This window comes from Eurytemora carolleeae, unplaced genomic scaffold, assembly GCF_000591075.1.
Source record: "Eurytemora carolleeae unplaced genomic scaffold, Eaff_2.0 scaffold69, whole genome shotgun sequence".
NCBI lineage: Eukaryota > Metazoa > Arthropoda > Copepoda > Calanoida > Temoridae > Eurytemora > Eurytemora carolleeae.
The window spans coordinates 141,469-156,320 of NW_019396021.1; the positions used below are offsets into that span (position 1 = coordinate 141,469).

The window sequence follows — 14,852 nt, forward strand, 5'->3', positions numbered from 1 at the left end:
GAACTGCCTGAAAGCTATATTGTTAAGAACTGCCTGAAAGCTCTATTGTTTAGACCTGCTTGAAAGCTATATTGTTTAGAACTGCTTGAAAGCTATATTGTTAAGAACTGCCTGAAAGCTCTATTGTTTAGACCTGCTTGAAAGCTATATTGTTAAGAACTGCCTGAAAGCTCTATTGTTTAGAACTGCTTGAAAGCTATATTGTTTAGAACTGCTTGAAAGCTATATTGTTTAGAATTGCTTGAAAGCTCTATTGTTTAGAACTGCCTGAAAGCTTTATTGTTTAGAACTGCTTGGAAGTTCTATTGTTTAGAACTGCTTGACAGCTCTATTGTTAAGAACTGTTTGAAAGCTATATTGTTTAGAACTGCTTGAAAGCTATGGGAAAAAACTTCCATCCTGATTGTTTCTGCTGTGCCTACTGTGGAGTCCAGTTTGCCAATTCTCCGTTTTATCTAGAGGATGGATTACCATATTGTGAAACAGGTTAAATATTATTTATCATAAAGGGACTGCTCTTGTAATTAACATGATTCTATATTTTGCTGCTGAAATGTCCGATTCACAACAATATCCTATCAAATTTATCTAATGAACAAAGATTGGATTTCACCGATTTTATTTTGAAAAGATATGAATTCTTTTATTTCCTTCATATCTCGAGGCTTGCACAGGCAACAGGTTCAGGGGTACTATTGTGAACAGACATGTCGGTAGCCTCTTGAGAAAATCTTTTTTTTCAAAATCTTACTAGAATATTAATTGATTGATTGATTGATTGATTGATTTATTGTTTGATGAATTAATTAGACTGGAACGAGTTGTTTACTACTAAATGTGTCTCCTGTGGATTTCCTATAGAAGCTGGGGATAGATGGGTGGAAGCTCTAAACAACAACTATCATTCACAGTGCTTCAATTGCACGGTAAACCATGCTCATTAATACCCATCCCCCCTCACAGTGCTATAATTGCACGGTAAACCATCCTCATTAATACCCATCCCCCCCCTTACAGTGCTTAAATTGCACNCCCCCCCCCCATTCAAATACTTTAATTGCTTTTTAATACCCCTTGCTTCATCATTCACAGTGCATTTAATGCTATTTTGTTCCACGACTATACCTCTATTAATATTGGCACTCAGTGCTTTATAATTGCTCATTTATGCCCCAAGGTCTTTAATTGCAAACGGTAGTTAATCTTATCAATTGCTTCGAGGCAACCAAAAAAATGTTTCTCAAAACTCAAAATAACTACTTGCCTTCATACAAATTCCATGCTTAAAGCAAAAATGTGAATAAGCCCTATACAATATCACATGATTTTCTACGTTTTTAAATAACATTATATTAAATTGATAAACGGCTTCTAAATTTGTGGTTTTGTAAACATAATATACAAATGAAAAAGCCCGATTTTTGTTGTTGACAGCTTCTTTAAATTTATAAGATTTTTTTTATAATACTTCTGTTAACTTTTTCTTGGAAATTCTTATTTTAGTCATAAAATGATGCGATATTCTTTTTACATGCATTTATAGACATTCAAAAGTAGTTCAGACTGCCAAATGTTAAAATCGAACTTTAAATTCTTTTCCTCTTTTTAAATAATTTTCATTGAAATCGACAATGTATTTACCCGTAAAATTGAAAAAAGGTATGCTCAAAAAACTTCTTTATTTGCTAAGAAGCCATCTATTCAGATGTGTAAGAGTAACTTGGAAGGAATGAGTTTTTACGCAAAAGGTGGACGCGTCTTTTGTAAAGAACACGCTGCACGGCGTTAAGGTCTCTGGGAACATTTAAACCATAAACAAGCCAAAATCAAGAATTTGGTTTCAATGCTCGCTTCAAGCTTTACAACAATTTTTTAGTTTTTAGATATTAGTAAATAGTGTAGAAATATTTAGATAGTTTTATAGGCATTTTTGACAATTTTTTTTGTAATTTTAAGAATACATTGTACTATTCATAATCACAATAAATCACTAGTAAAAGTCCGAATCATTCTTCTCATCTTGTATTTGCTCTTATCTTGTCGGCACAATGCTTTCGGTAATTCTTGGAAAAAAATTCTCAAAACCTCCCGCATGTTCTAGTTATTTTAAAATATAAAGTATTTGAGTCTTTGCCACAAACGCTAATTTTCTAATTTACAGCAGCGAAATTTGTAAGTTGTCTTAACATTTTGGAGCTATGCGTTGTTTGTCTGATCACTGATCATGTGAGGAAAAGAACTGCAAAGAAACTTTTTTAATAAGTTAGTTGATATTAAAGGGGCAGTGCGCCTTTTACATTTTGATAAAAAAAATATTATACTAAATAAGAAAAATCCCCATAAACACGACATTTGCTTAAAAATTGTTTTCCTAGTTTTAAAATATTGATAAAAATTAGCTAATACTTGTATTAATTAGCTAGACATTCTAGTGATACCTTTGAAAGTTTTTTTTAAATATCTATTACTGAAATATATGTCATTGATATATTTTTCTTTTTCAAGCTTTGCAAGAAGAACCTGGAGGGACAAAGCTTTTTCGTCAAATCTGGGAAACCGTTCTGTAAAGGACATGCCACAAGGATGTGAAGTGTGTACACGAAAATACGCAATTTATTGTTTCACCATCCACCAAATTATTATTTTCTGCTAGTTCTGTTCTGTAGCATTGAAGTGTACTTTTCCAAATTGTTTTTGTTTGAAAAAGTATAAATACTACGATATTACATGAATGTATATAAGTGTTAAACCATCTAGTCAATGTCAACTTTATTATATATATATATCAACCTAAATTGTATTAATTAAGTATATAGTGGGCATTTAATTTTTGTCTTTTTTATTTTGGAAATTATAACATTAATAATATTGTATAATCCGTTTTAAGAAGTTCTACAAAATTCAACATCGAGATTAAATGTTCCCATTTTGTCCATTTTAAACAAAAATCTCAAATTTTGTAAATGTTTTAAATAACCTTATGTACTATTAACAGTTAACACTATTGTATCCTCGAAATTAGATACAAAATGTAATTTTCATTTAATAGGAAAAACAATTTTGTCTTACCATGTCCAGATATTTTACCATCTTTTTTCTACAAAATTGTTTTTACTTTTCAATGAAATTCAATTTTAACCTTGTCGGCATTAAGTTTAATAAATGATAAAAATTGTTAAGTGTCTTGAAAACAAATAGGCGTTTTTCTTCCCCTTCCAGGGAATAATCTTAGCTTGTTTTGTTGCGGCTTTTCCCATCCAAGTCTTCTTCTTCGTTCGTACATGATGATAAAACAACAATATAAAACATTTTGAGCATCTTGCGTATTATTAGTTTTTATTTTATTTGAAATCTTTCTGTCACACAGTTTTGATTCATAACGGGGTTATATTGTGAGGTCCAAAAATATATATAGATTTATTTCAAAGAGTGCGAAATTAGAATTTTTTTATTATTAATTAGATATCTACATAATTCATACCAATTAAAAGGAGGAGGAAAACTGGACTGGAGGACCATAACGTGGCTGCGGTCGATTATAGGTTTATTTACTAAGATAACAAAGAAGTATAGCAATAATTTTCTTTTTGATAGTAAGGTTATAAAAAATTGCTATGTCTATATATTATTTTTACCATAGTTCCATAACAATAAGATAAATTTTAAACCAAATGGACAGGTAACCAAAACACATTATGAAAATGTTCTATTTACTAGAAAGTAGAAACCACTATTGAAACTAATCAGTTTTCAAAATTATAAACATTGATATTTGGTCAAACAAAGCTTTTAAATGTACTGTTGGGGAATCATTTGCTTACAGTCCCTTTAAACAATTTAAAACACTACGGCGTATATATTCACAATGTATTTACAATATGGAAGTACTAACAAAAATAATTAATTTCTTTAAAGGTTTTAACGATCTGTAAAATGTGTAAATATATATCTTTACGTCGATGTTAAATATTTTCAAACATTACCACATTGTTATTTTATTTTGACAGCGATGTTAACCACAGACACAGTTTTGTCCAGCTTTTCCATTGGTTCCGTTTAACAGCGCTGTTAAGAACTCAACAGACTTCTCAACTCCTAGATTTTAAATCTTATTAATCTTAACCTTACTGGGAGTAACCGGAAATTTTTTAAGATTCATTTGAGACATACAAAACGTTAAAATGATGAATAATTACCGAGTTTGAGCGCAAAGCCGACGTTCAAAATCATCCATTTGGGTGATTACGTTTTGAGAATAAATTTTTTCAATTATGAAATAACGACGACAAAAATGAAAAAAATCGCCTGAAGTAAACTAATTAGAAGTTAAAGAACATATTTCTCAATGGAAATTTTCTCAACAAATCAATTTTAGAATAAATTATTTCTTTTTCATCATTGTATTGAATTTCTTATTCTTTATGAATGTATTCGCAGATTTCTTTAAATGTCGTCTGTTAAAAAAATTCTAGGAATTCTGCAGAAAGTATTTGTGAACAATGAGACCAAAGAACCCAATAACTGAATAAGATTACTTATTTGCTATGATAATATTTATTTTTTTTATTAACTTGTTCCTAAACAACTAATTAGATTACTGTAGAATTTTTACTACATTTTTCGTCGTCGTTATTGAATAATTTTTTATAAACCGATTCTCAAAATCATCCATCAAAAATGAACAATGTTTAAGGATTTAAAATATTGAATTTGCCCCCTTGCTGAACAAATATGCACCATAAAACCTCTCATAGGTCTCAAATGATTCCTAAGAAATTTCTCCACAATACTACATTCTCAGTTCAACTACCACACATTGCCGGTCACTCCCTTTAATAGGAAGGAAAAATATCGCTGTTACCAAGAAAATACATTGCATGCTCTCTGCTCTCATCATGTGATTAGTTTATCTGTTAACTAAGAATTGTTTTATTATTTTCAGTTCTTACATCTTGAATGTATGTTGATTGTTGACCAACAACTTTAATTTCTTCGTACATTGTAAATAAAAGAACAATCAACAGTTTTTGCCGATGTTTCTGTTTCATTGGTGAATTTTAAAAAAAAAACTTCTAACTTTTTTAATGCTGACGTTGACAAATTTGGGTCGGAAACAAATGTCTTCATTTATTATTTTCGAAAATGCACTAATTTAAGGAATCTAATTTAAGCCGAAAAATCTGCTCAATTTTGAGTTTTATTATTACTAAGAAACATTTTCTGCTTGATTAGCAACAATTAAGAGCTAAAATTTTTATTCGGAAAGGAGCGCGAACTAACCTGAAAGTTTGGTTATACATAAAATTTAACATTACAATCTCCCTGTGGTCATATAGAATAATAATAGAATAATAATTCTCAAACCCTCAATGGGATCATATAAGGCATTTTTGATATAAAATTTATAATTTTTTTTACACAATCTATTTTTTTTTATTTATCCCTGAGTTTTCCTTGTAGTATACAAAATATACCTAGAACAATTAGAGCAATGGCCATTAGTTTAATATTTTTTTTCATCTGTTTAGTTCTTCTTTCCTTTCTCTCCTGATCTTCTAGGTCCTCCTGCCTTAAAAACAGTTCTCATTAATCCATTCACAATACGACCCATACAATTCTAGAATATGGGGAGCCAACATTTAAGCAATTTCTATTTGATGTGGTTATAAAGCAAATGATTCCCACCCAGTAGACTGAAAATAAACTTAATAAGTGAAATAGGTATGGTATGTGTACGATAGTGCTATAATTCATGTTCATATTGAACTCTTTAAAATCATAACTAGAGTCTGGGAGTAGTCTCAGTCGCCTTCATATTCAACACTTTGAAGTAAAATTAGTAAAGTGTAAAACTGTCTATAGAAGAATATATCTGACATATTTTTTCTAAAAGTATGATTTGCTTTATTACTTTTTTTCAATAATCTCCAGGAACTTATCGAACATTTTCTTAAAGGCTCCACTAGCACGGTCTGACAAGCCTCCTGTCTCCTGTAAAAAAGCAAATAATTTTTTTTTTAAATTCCAGAAAAAAATATGATTTTCATTGCAGACTAATCAGTAGTTGAACTGCGGATAGATATGACCCTCTCATTTTTTCATTATTTTAAAACATTGTAATACTTAGATAAATATAATGAAATCAAGATTATTAAAAAACATGGATGTCTGATCTATCTACGAATGTTCCTTCAAACTTAATATTATTTAGAACTAGCGATATTTGACTATCCTACCAAGATTGAATTTTTCAAAAGAAGAATTAGACAAAATGATATGCTTAATTTTTTCTTTTTAATCTTAAAAGGCTTAACAATGATCAGATGATATATCAAAATTGTATGTTAACTTTTTATTTCTTTGTTTTAAAACTCAAACGAAAAAAGAAAATGATTGGGAAAATTATAAATGATTAAGAATTTTAAAAAATTTATAGATTTTGTTTATGATTAGTGAGCCTTTGCCACAATTTGTATTATACTTAAGAATAATCAGTGAAGTCATTATCATTATCTGAAAGTTATTTCAGAGGTGTACGCATCTTTTGTACTGCGAGTACTGTCTCTGGGCGGTAATGTAAACACAAGACTGAAGTCGAAGTCTGACATGGGATCCATCTTTTAAATAAAAAATCAATGTCATAGGAAACAATTACGTGAAACATCAAAATTATAGAAGTTTAATGCTTTTAACATCCTCGGATACTAAACGAACATGGATGCATCTATTCTTGTTTACAAATTCCGCCCAGAGAGAACTGGTTTCAATATGTACGCAGAGTATACGCAACCGCAATTAACTTTCCTTGCATTTTAACTTTGCTGTATTTGAATCTTCCATTGGTATGAAGACGACATTTTTCATGCATTGCAGCATATCCAGAGTATCTAATTTTATACTCTATAACCTTGGTCTCTGGTCTCTGTAAAGTAAACATTAGACGGATATCACCAAAGACAATGGAATATATATATTAGAGTGGAATTTACTAGAAAAAAATGTAAACGGCCATTTTGATGTACTGTTTCAATACTGCAGGTGTACTTCACATATATGTGCTATATAACCTTTTGGGCCCTGGAACATAATTTTATAGAAAATCTAAAATCAATATTAAAAGAAAACCAAATTATGAAATAGGCTGGTTTCATAATTGACCAATGATCATTTACATAGACTCTATGCTTTACTTTACAAACAATGATTTTCCATTATAACTATAAATCAAATTATGTTTTTTATTCACCTAATTCATTTTATATAGTTTTTTTTAACAGCTTTAAAAAATTCGAAATTGAAATGGATAGTCTAGGGAACATACTGTATTAATATACTCTACTGCATGCAATTTGTGAACATTTACATTATTTGTACATTTTGAACTCCCTTTTAAGCTTAAAGGGACTGACAAAATTCATACCGAGTGATTGTCTAAATTCCACTCTAATATATATTTTTTTCTCTTTAGATATCACAGCCTGACATGGAATCCATCTTTCATATAAAAATCAATGAAATGTTCTGGTCATAGGAAACTATTATGTGAATTATCAAAATTAGAAGCTTTTATCCTCCTCGCATACTAGACCGGAACACTGATTGTCGACTTATGTAGTTGATGGAAGGAACGGCCTCTGTAGTTAACCATGAAGGAAACAAAATGAAGACGACATTGGAACAATAAAAACGGGCGGTTGAAAAAATTCTCAGCCATTACACCACCCCCGGAGTAAATCTTCCTCATAGATCATTATTTACGCAGTGTTTCTAACATTAGTTAACCATAATATTTTCTTTTTTAATCCTAATGTGAAAATTGAAATAAACTCCATTCTTTTGGAAAATATGGTAAAAGCTTCACTTAGGCTTTCCAGCGGAATTTATAAATCGTCGTGTGCAATTCTTCGTTATTGTTATTTGTTCATATTAACCCTTATAGTTTCACCTGGAGATACTCGACTATAATATTGGTGAGAACTCGCACATTCTTGGCGCGCACGCCTCGCTTGAAATGGGAAACTGCAAATTTAGAAGCAACATCTTCCACAATTAACTGAAAAGGAAATAAAAACTATTTATTTTCCTAGAAAAAAAAAACAAATATTAATGAATATTTATAGACTGTTAAAATCATTTATAGATATTTATATTAGTTGTTTGTTTGCATCCACCAAACGTCAAAATGTCTACACCAGTTAGGCCAAAATTTTGTTGTGGCAACGAAGCCAAGGAACGGTTTATGGACGGCTGAAATTGAAAATTTTGACCGAAAAAATGTGAACTCTTACGATATTTGAATATCCCTTTATTATAACAGAATGTTTCGCAAAATATTTGTTTTGAGACAACGATAAAATAATGGCGAATTTGAAAGCAATAGTTATAGGATAACATGCAGGGGAGATTTATGATTATCTAGTTTTACAATCTTTACACTACCTGATTGTCTAATCCGTTAATAATCTGTGTAACCCCGAGTAGAACACCTGATGCGTGGGAGTTTAAACTAGAAATAAAATAATCAGCAAACTATGAAATGAATCTTTGCCACAAACGTAGATTTTCCAATCCCCATATCTTTGCAACCTGTTAAACCTTTGATATTTCAAACTTAGATTTATTTGATCTAATATAATTGAAATATAAAGGTAAACGACATGGAATTGCAAAGATTTAGGGATTAGAAAATATGAGTTTGTGGCAAAAACTTAATTCTTTTATTTGAAATCATATTAATATCATAAAAAAACAAAATTGATTTCTTCAGAAACAAAATTGATTTCTTCAGAAACAAAATTGATTTCTTCAGAAACAAAATTGATTTCTAGAAAACAAATTAAATTCAATAGAAATCAAACCGATTTAAAAAGAAAAATGAAATCAGAAGTTTGCTTCAAATTAAGACTCGATTTATTGGTTTTTAAAGATTTCTTAAAAGTAACTCTTAGATCTTTAAATTAAGCAAAGTTATGTAATTCAAGAATTCTCAAATTCAGTATTTGACCTTGTAAATGTGAAAAAATCTTTTCTCTTTAAATATTTTTCAAACCTTGTAAATGTTTGCTTAGGCGTACATAACAAGTGTTAAATCAATATGATGGAGGAATTTTTGAAGAAATTGTTCTCAGAGGTTGAGATAAATACACATTACAAGTTGTATTTAGTTTAAACTATTTTGCGTAAATTTTTAAAGCAATTACAGGTCGGTTGAAGGGGGACGTCTCCCCTGGAAAATATTTGAGAAAGCAGACCCTTTTAGACCTTCGATTTTGATTTCCAAGAAAAGATTCCAAAAAATGTTTGGCCTGCAGGCGACAAAATTTAGATTTTTATATAAGTATACTTTTTTAACATTCAATTGTAAATTTAAATTTTAACAACATTTTTTAAAAGGGCAGTGAATTTATTCTCTGGCTGATGTATCTTCTTTTGCACTTATCATACATCTGTTTTCTGTGGGGGGGGGGGGTAATTCAAATATTACCCCCCCCCTGGAACTACGTAAGCCAACCCTGACAAAGCTAAAATTGAATATTTAAAAAAAAGACTGAAAATAGTTTGTTTAATGCTTAAGTTTGTAAGTTAATTAACCACTTCTGTCATAAACTTTGTGAGGGTTAATTGGTTAAAGAAAAAAAAAATAGCATATGATGTATTTTAGAAAGTAAAGTGATACCGTGGACTTTTTCTTAGTTCATCTTCACGCAAGGTCGCCAGGAAACCAAAGTATTGAGATCTTTAAAAAAATTATAATTTTTGTATTTCTTAACAATTTTGTATTATCATGTGTGTATATTATCTATTTATTTTACCTGAACTCAGGGTAATGTTTAAACATCCTAAACAGTAAAAAAATGATTGAATGAACAAAAAAATATTGATTTATCATGATAAAAAACAGAAAACAATTTATTTCGCTTTTTCGTTGATATGTTGATACGGTTCACCAAATAATTGATGAAGGTTTCTTAAGAAGCAGAAGGTTAAAATTTGGGGGCACCAAAAAATATTTATACATTTTTAAATGCTCTTGCCATGTATCCATGGTTCAAAAATATGTTTTTAAGCAGAAAGTAGATGAATCTAATAAGATGCTCTCAATAAAACAGAAGAACCCAGCAATGTTTGCCATCAGTTCATGTGAACAAAACAAAAAACAACTTTCATTTCTGGAAAGTATATTTTCAAAGAATATATTCAATATCCCAGGAGAAATATTTTTGAGGGCAATTAAGCATTTTATTAAAAAAAATTCAAATGGTGCATGGCGAAATATTTTTTAGAAATTGATGATTTAGAACAGGGTTGATCAAGAAGATTGTTACATAAAGAAATCAATGTAAGAATTTCAAACATATGGACACAGGATACGCATGGTGAAGTCAGATATTACAATAATACAATTTGTATGCTAGAATTATAACATTTGAGTATACGGTGACAGGAGTAAAGATTAAATACACCGATTTTAAGATTGAATTAGATTCAGAATTTATTAAAAATGTAGATATACCAGAACGAAACGACGAGTCGAGATAAATACACATTACAAGTTGTATTAAAGTTAAACTATTTTGCGTAAAAACAATTACTAGGCGGTTGAGGGGGGGGGGACAAAATTTAGATTTTTATAGATATACCATAACGAAAGGACGAGTTAAAAAAAGCAAATCTAGTTTTAAAACTAATTTTACCTGAGAAATATGTTGATTCCATGTCCCCCTGTATCCTCTCCAACTATTGTCACCCAACCAGATTTTATCTCACAAATTTCCTCCCTGGATACATTACACGGTGTTTAAAAACCAGGATCAATGCTAGATTCAATAATAAAAATGTTACTTCGGAATTCTTATGTTTAGTGAATCTCACTTTAAAGCCTTTTTTAAGGAGGATTAGAAAATATTCGGTATCTCAAATAAGAACAAAACTGACAGTCGTTGATACAATATTATTAGTGGTATTGTACGTATATTCGGTATCTCAAATAAGAACAAAACTTACAGTCGTTGATACAATATTATTAGTGGTATTGTACGTATATTCGGTATCTCAAATAAGAACAAAACTTACAGTCGTTGATATATTTTTATTAGTGGTATTGTACGTATATTCGGTATCTCAAATAAGAACAAAACTGACAGTCGTTGATACAATATTATTAGTGGTATTGTACGTATATTCGGTATCTCAAATAAGAACAAAACTGACAGTCGTTGATACAATATTATTAGTGGTATTGTACGTATATTCGGTATCTCAAATAAGAACAAAACTGACAGTCGTTGATATATTTTTATTAGTGGTATTGTACGTATATTCGGTATCTCAAATAAGAACAAAACTGACAGTCGTTGATACAATATTATTAGTGGTATTGTACGTGCAATTAGGAAGTAAAGTACCAGTCAATTCTAAAATGTTGAATATGTCTCAACACAAGAATAGAATTTTAAAAATGAATGCAATATGTGTGTGAAAATTAACTAATTAATTGTAGTGGAACTAACTCTGGAACTATGGTTCAAACGGTCAACACTTCATCATCGTTTTTAATAACTTACAACGTTTTTTTCGGAGGAATTAAATTAAAATATTTTTTGCAAAAGTTTTTACAATATATTATAAATGAAAGGTTACGAGTCCTAAGGTTAATAGTCTTAATTTAGACATAATACCATTTTCAAAGTATGGAAAACGTGCACAATCTTCCCATCCTTGTATTTATGAATTATGAATAATACAATATTAACTGGATGTAATGTGATCTGCCTACTCCCTTAGCTTGTTTATCCTGCAAAACCTTGATGTTTTAGGTCGAGGATAGGTACATGTATTGATCCAGAAACCAAGCCAAGGTTATTTAATCTGGAAAAAAACCTTGGGCCGAATTAAATGAATTTGAATTGCCTGCCGCCTGTTCAAATTTGAATCAACGATTTAAATCTTAACTTGATTTTTACCTTTCTATCGTTGATTCAAATTTGAGCCGGTAGTAAGTAGTTCAGTGAGTTCAGAAGTCAGAACTTTTGAGCTATTAACCTCTTGATCAAGCATTGATCTCATCTTATGCAACCTCCGGAATACCTTTTTTGTGGGATTTAGCATTGATTCTAAAAGGACCCCAATTGAATTTCTAGATCAAGCGTTCAAGGTTAATGCTTCTGAACACAAAAGTCATATCTGAGAGGTCATATTCCTGGATCAAGTAATTATCCGTACCCAGTGCAGTCGTTAACAGTTTAATCTTATCTTTTATTTTACGCCTAGAAAACTTATGATTCCCTCTCATTAACTAGATAGATGAGATGAACCTAACTATTCGCATTAATTACGTAACAATCATGAAAGTATGAAAATATGAAAATTCTATTAAAAAGATTCTCACTACAATCACAACGGTAGCCTGGAAGTCTCAGTCTGATAATTTCTCCATTGTCTCTGAAGCAAAAATGCTCAAGTCTCTTGATACCTAATTCCTTGTTGATCAGACAAAAGCTTTTAAGAGTACCGGTGTTAAAGAAAAGAAATATTTTGGTAAATATTATATCCAAAGAAGCACTGCCAATCCATGCTAAATGTCCGATTTCTAAGGTACCCTTTAAACATTTATCTCATTAAAGATGTTGAAGATAAAGCGTTGTTTTTATGTTTTTGTGAATTTCTCCGCTGTTTCTTATCAGAAAGAAATGCGCTAGTCACTCTTGCAGAAAAACCACAAATGAAAATAAATAGCTTAAATAAAAAAGCATGCATGATGAATAACTAATCATACTTCGTAGACAAAACTTTTAAGGGTTCTGGTGTAAATCGGGCATTGCCATCTTTGCATGGAGGGTCACTTGAAATTACACTTACAGTTTCTTTAAGCCAAAATTGGTGCAAGAATCGTTGATTGTCAAACTTTTAATGAACCGAAAGAAATTTACACAGTTAAAATAAATTAATAATAGAAAAGGTCGTCTTTCTAACAGTACCTGGTGAGAAAGTGCTCCACGTGGGAGAAATCTCCGATAACCGAATCTAATCTAAACATGAAACCAATAAGTTTCAAGTTAAATTATAAGTACGTAAACTTTTCTGTGATTAAAGATATCAAACTTTATTTTTAAATTTTCATAATTTTCATTTCGATTTTGTACAAATTATTGAGTATTTATTTTTTAATTTAGTTGTGGCATTTTTTATATATCTATGTAGCCTTACATATATCCAATATTTTTATATATCTATGTAGCCTTACATATATCCAATATTTTTATATATCTATGTAGCCTTACATATATCCAATATTTTTAATATACCAATGGTGTAGATACATTTTTAGGCAAAAATATAAAGATGAAGTAAAGAAAATTTATAAGATTTGAAAAATTTTGTAAGGTTGGGAAGTTATGAAAAGGGAAAACAATTGCTGAGTTTGGGAAGTGGAGAAGTAATAAAAGCTGTTATGGAAAAATTATGAAAGTACGTTGAAATTAAAACAGTAGTTTAAAAGTGAAAGTAGAAAAATAAAAGAACGTTCAGTCTGTTTTTTTTCATAGTTGTTTAACGTTTAAACCTTTTACTTTCTTTAAAATGATCTAGTTTAGAATATATAAAAATTTATATAAAAAAATGTATAAGACCTATGACCAAGTCAAACCTTCAGACATCAGAAATGAAAAGTTTTAGGTCATCAAGAAAGTCTGATCATGAAAGTCTCATCATGAAAGTCTGATCATGAAAGTCTGATCATAAAAGTCTGATCATGAAAGTCTCATCATGAAAGTCTCATAATGGAAGTCTCATCATGAAAGTCTCATCATGGAAGTCTGATCATGAAAGTCTCATCATGGAAGTCTGATCATGCAAGTCTTATCATGAAAGTCTCATCATGAAAGTCTCATCATGGAAGTCTGATCATGAAAGTCTCATCATGGAAGTCTGATCATGAAAGTCTGATCATGGAAGTCTGATCATGAAAGTCTGATCATGAAAGTCTCATCAAGAAAGTCTCATCATGAAAGTCTGATCATGAAAGTCTGATCAGGAAAGTCTGATCATGAAAGTCTGATCATGTGTTGTTAATAATCCTTTACCTGTATAATGCTGTGCAGTTCAGCTTAGGAAACATTTGAATCCCGCTCATTTTCAAATATTATTTTCTAATAATAATATTAATAAAAAATTAATTTATAATTTAAAAATTTTTAAAAATGTTATTTTTCTGGAAAACAAAGCAAGATATATTGTAAACTTAAACACTGAACACACTTAAAACTACGTTTAAAATATCGTACCCACTTTTAGGCAGAGGTAACACTAGTTCTACAGTATTCAAACACAGACACGTTTCAGGAATGATCATCGTTTAAAGGTGATTCAACAAATCTGAGATGTGTCTCGTTCATCATTTGTTTCTTCAGAACTGTAATTTTGTTAGATGATGAAAAATAATCTCTGACTAACGATATTAACCAAAATTATTTAACAAAATGATTTTTCAAAACTATTTAGAAAAATCATTTTTCAAAACGATTAATTAAAATGATTTTTCAAACTAATTATCAAAATGATTTTTCAAACTATTTATCAAAATGATGATTCCAATCGTTCTGAGAAATTGCATTGGTATATATTATACTAGCTTTGGAACCCAGCGTTCTAACTAAACTTTGGCGATGAAATCCAACCAATGCAACTTAAATTAAAGTAAATCTGAAAACATTTCCATGGTTCTACAGAGTTCACCCAACTAAATTTGAGGCAAATCGGTCCAGGGGTTCTTACCAACAATCTAATAGATATTGCTACTTCATATATATATTATATAGATACTTATAGAGCATACAATTTAGAGATAGGATAAA

General features: G+C 30.1%; 2 protein-coding genes across 9 annotated transcripts in view; one reads left to right on the forward strand and one right to left on the reverse strand.

The window, feature by feature from the left end:
* Positions 1-2,783, forward strand: part of LOC111695276 (PDZ and LIM domain protein Zasp) — a 43,066-nt gene extending 40,283 nt beyond the window's left edge. For 6 of the 8 annotated variants that reach the window (XM_023464878.1, XM_023464573.1, XM_023464728.1 and 3 more), the window contains 3 exons: positions 366-486; positions 811-926; positions 2,506-2,783. In XM_023464878.1, the coding sequence (XP_023320646.1) occupies positions 366-486; positions 811-926; positions 2,506-2,589 (321 nt within the window). In that variant the 3' untranslated portion in view covers positions 2,590-2,783. Of the gene's footprint in view, positions 1-79; positions 131-365; positions 487-810; positions 927-1,705; positions 1,791-2,505 lie in introns of those variants that run through there. The other 2 variants (XM_023464652.1, XM_023464948.1) reach the window with 2 other exon arrangements.
* A 697-nt stretch (positions 2,784-3,480) lies between these two features.
* On the reverse strand, positions 3,481-14,169 carry LOC111695894 (globin-like). The gene is made up of 10 exons (XM_023465397.1): positions 14,082-14,169; positions 12,978-13,028; positions 10,695-10,778; positions 9,813-9,839; positions 9,677-9,736; positions 8,440-8,506; positions 7,946-8,053; positions 5,912-5,991; positions 5,475-5,569; positions 3,481-4,095 (listed from the first exon to the last, which is right to left on the reverse strand). The coding sequence occupies exons 1-10, from the start codon at positions 14,129-14,131 to the stop codon at positions 4,013-4,015; spliced, it is 705 nt and encodes a 234-aa protein (XP_023321165.1). The 5' UTR covers positions 14,132-14,169; the 3' UTR covers positions 3,481-4,012.
* Between the last annotated feature and the right edge of the window lie 683 nt (positions 14,170-14,852).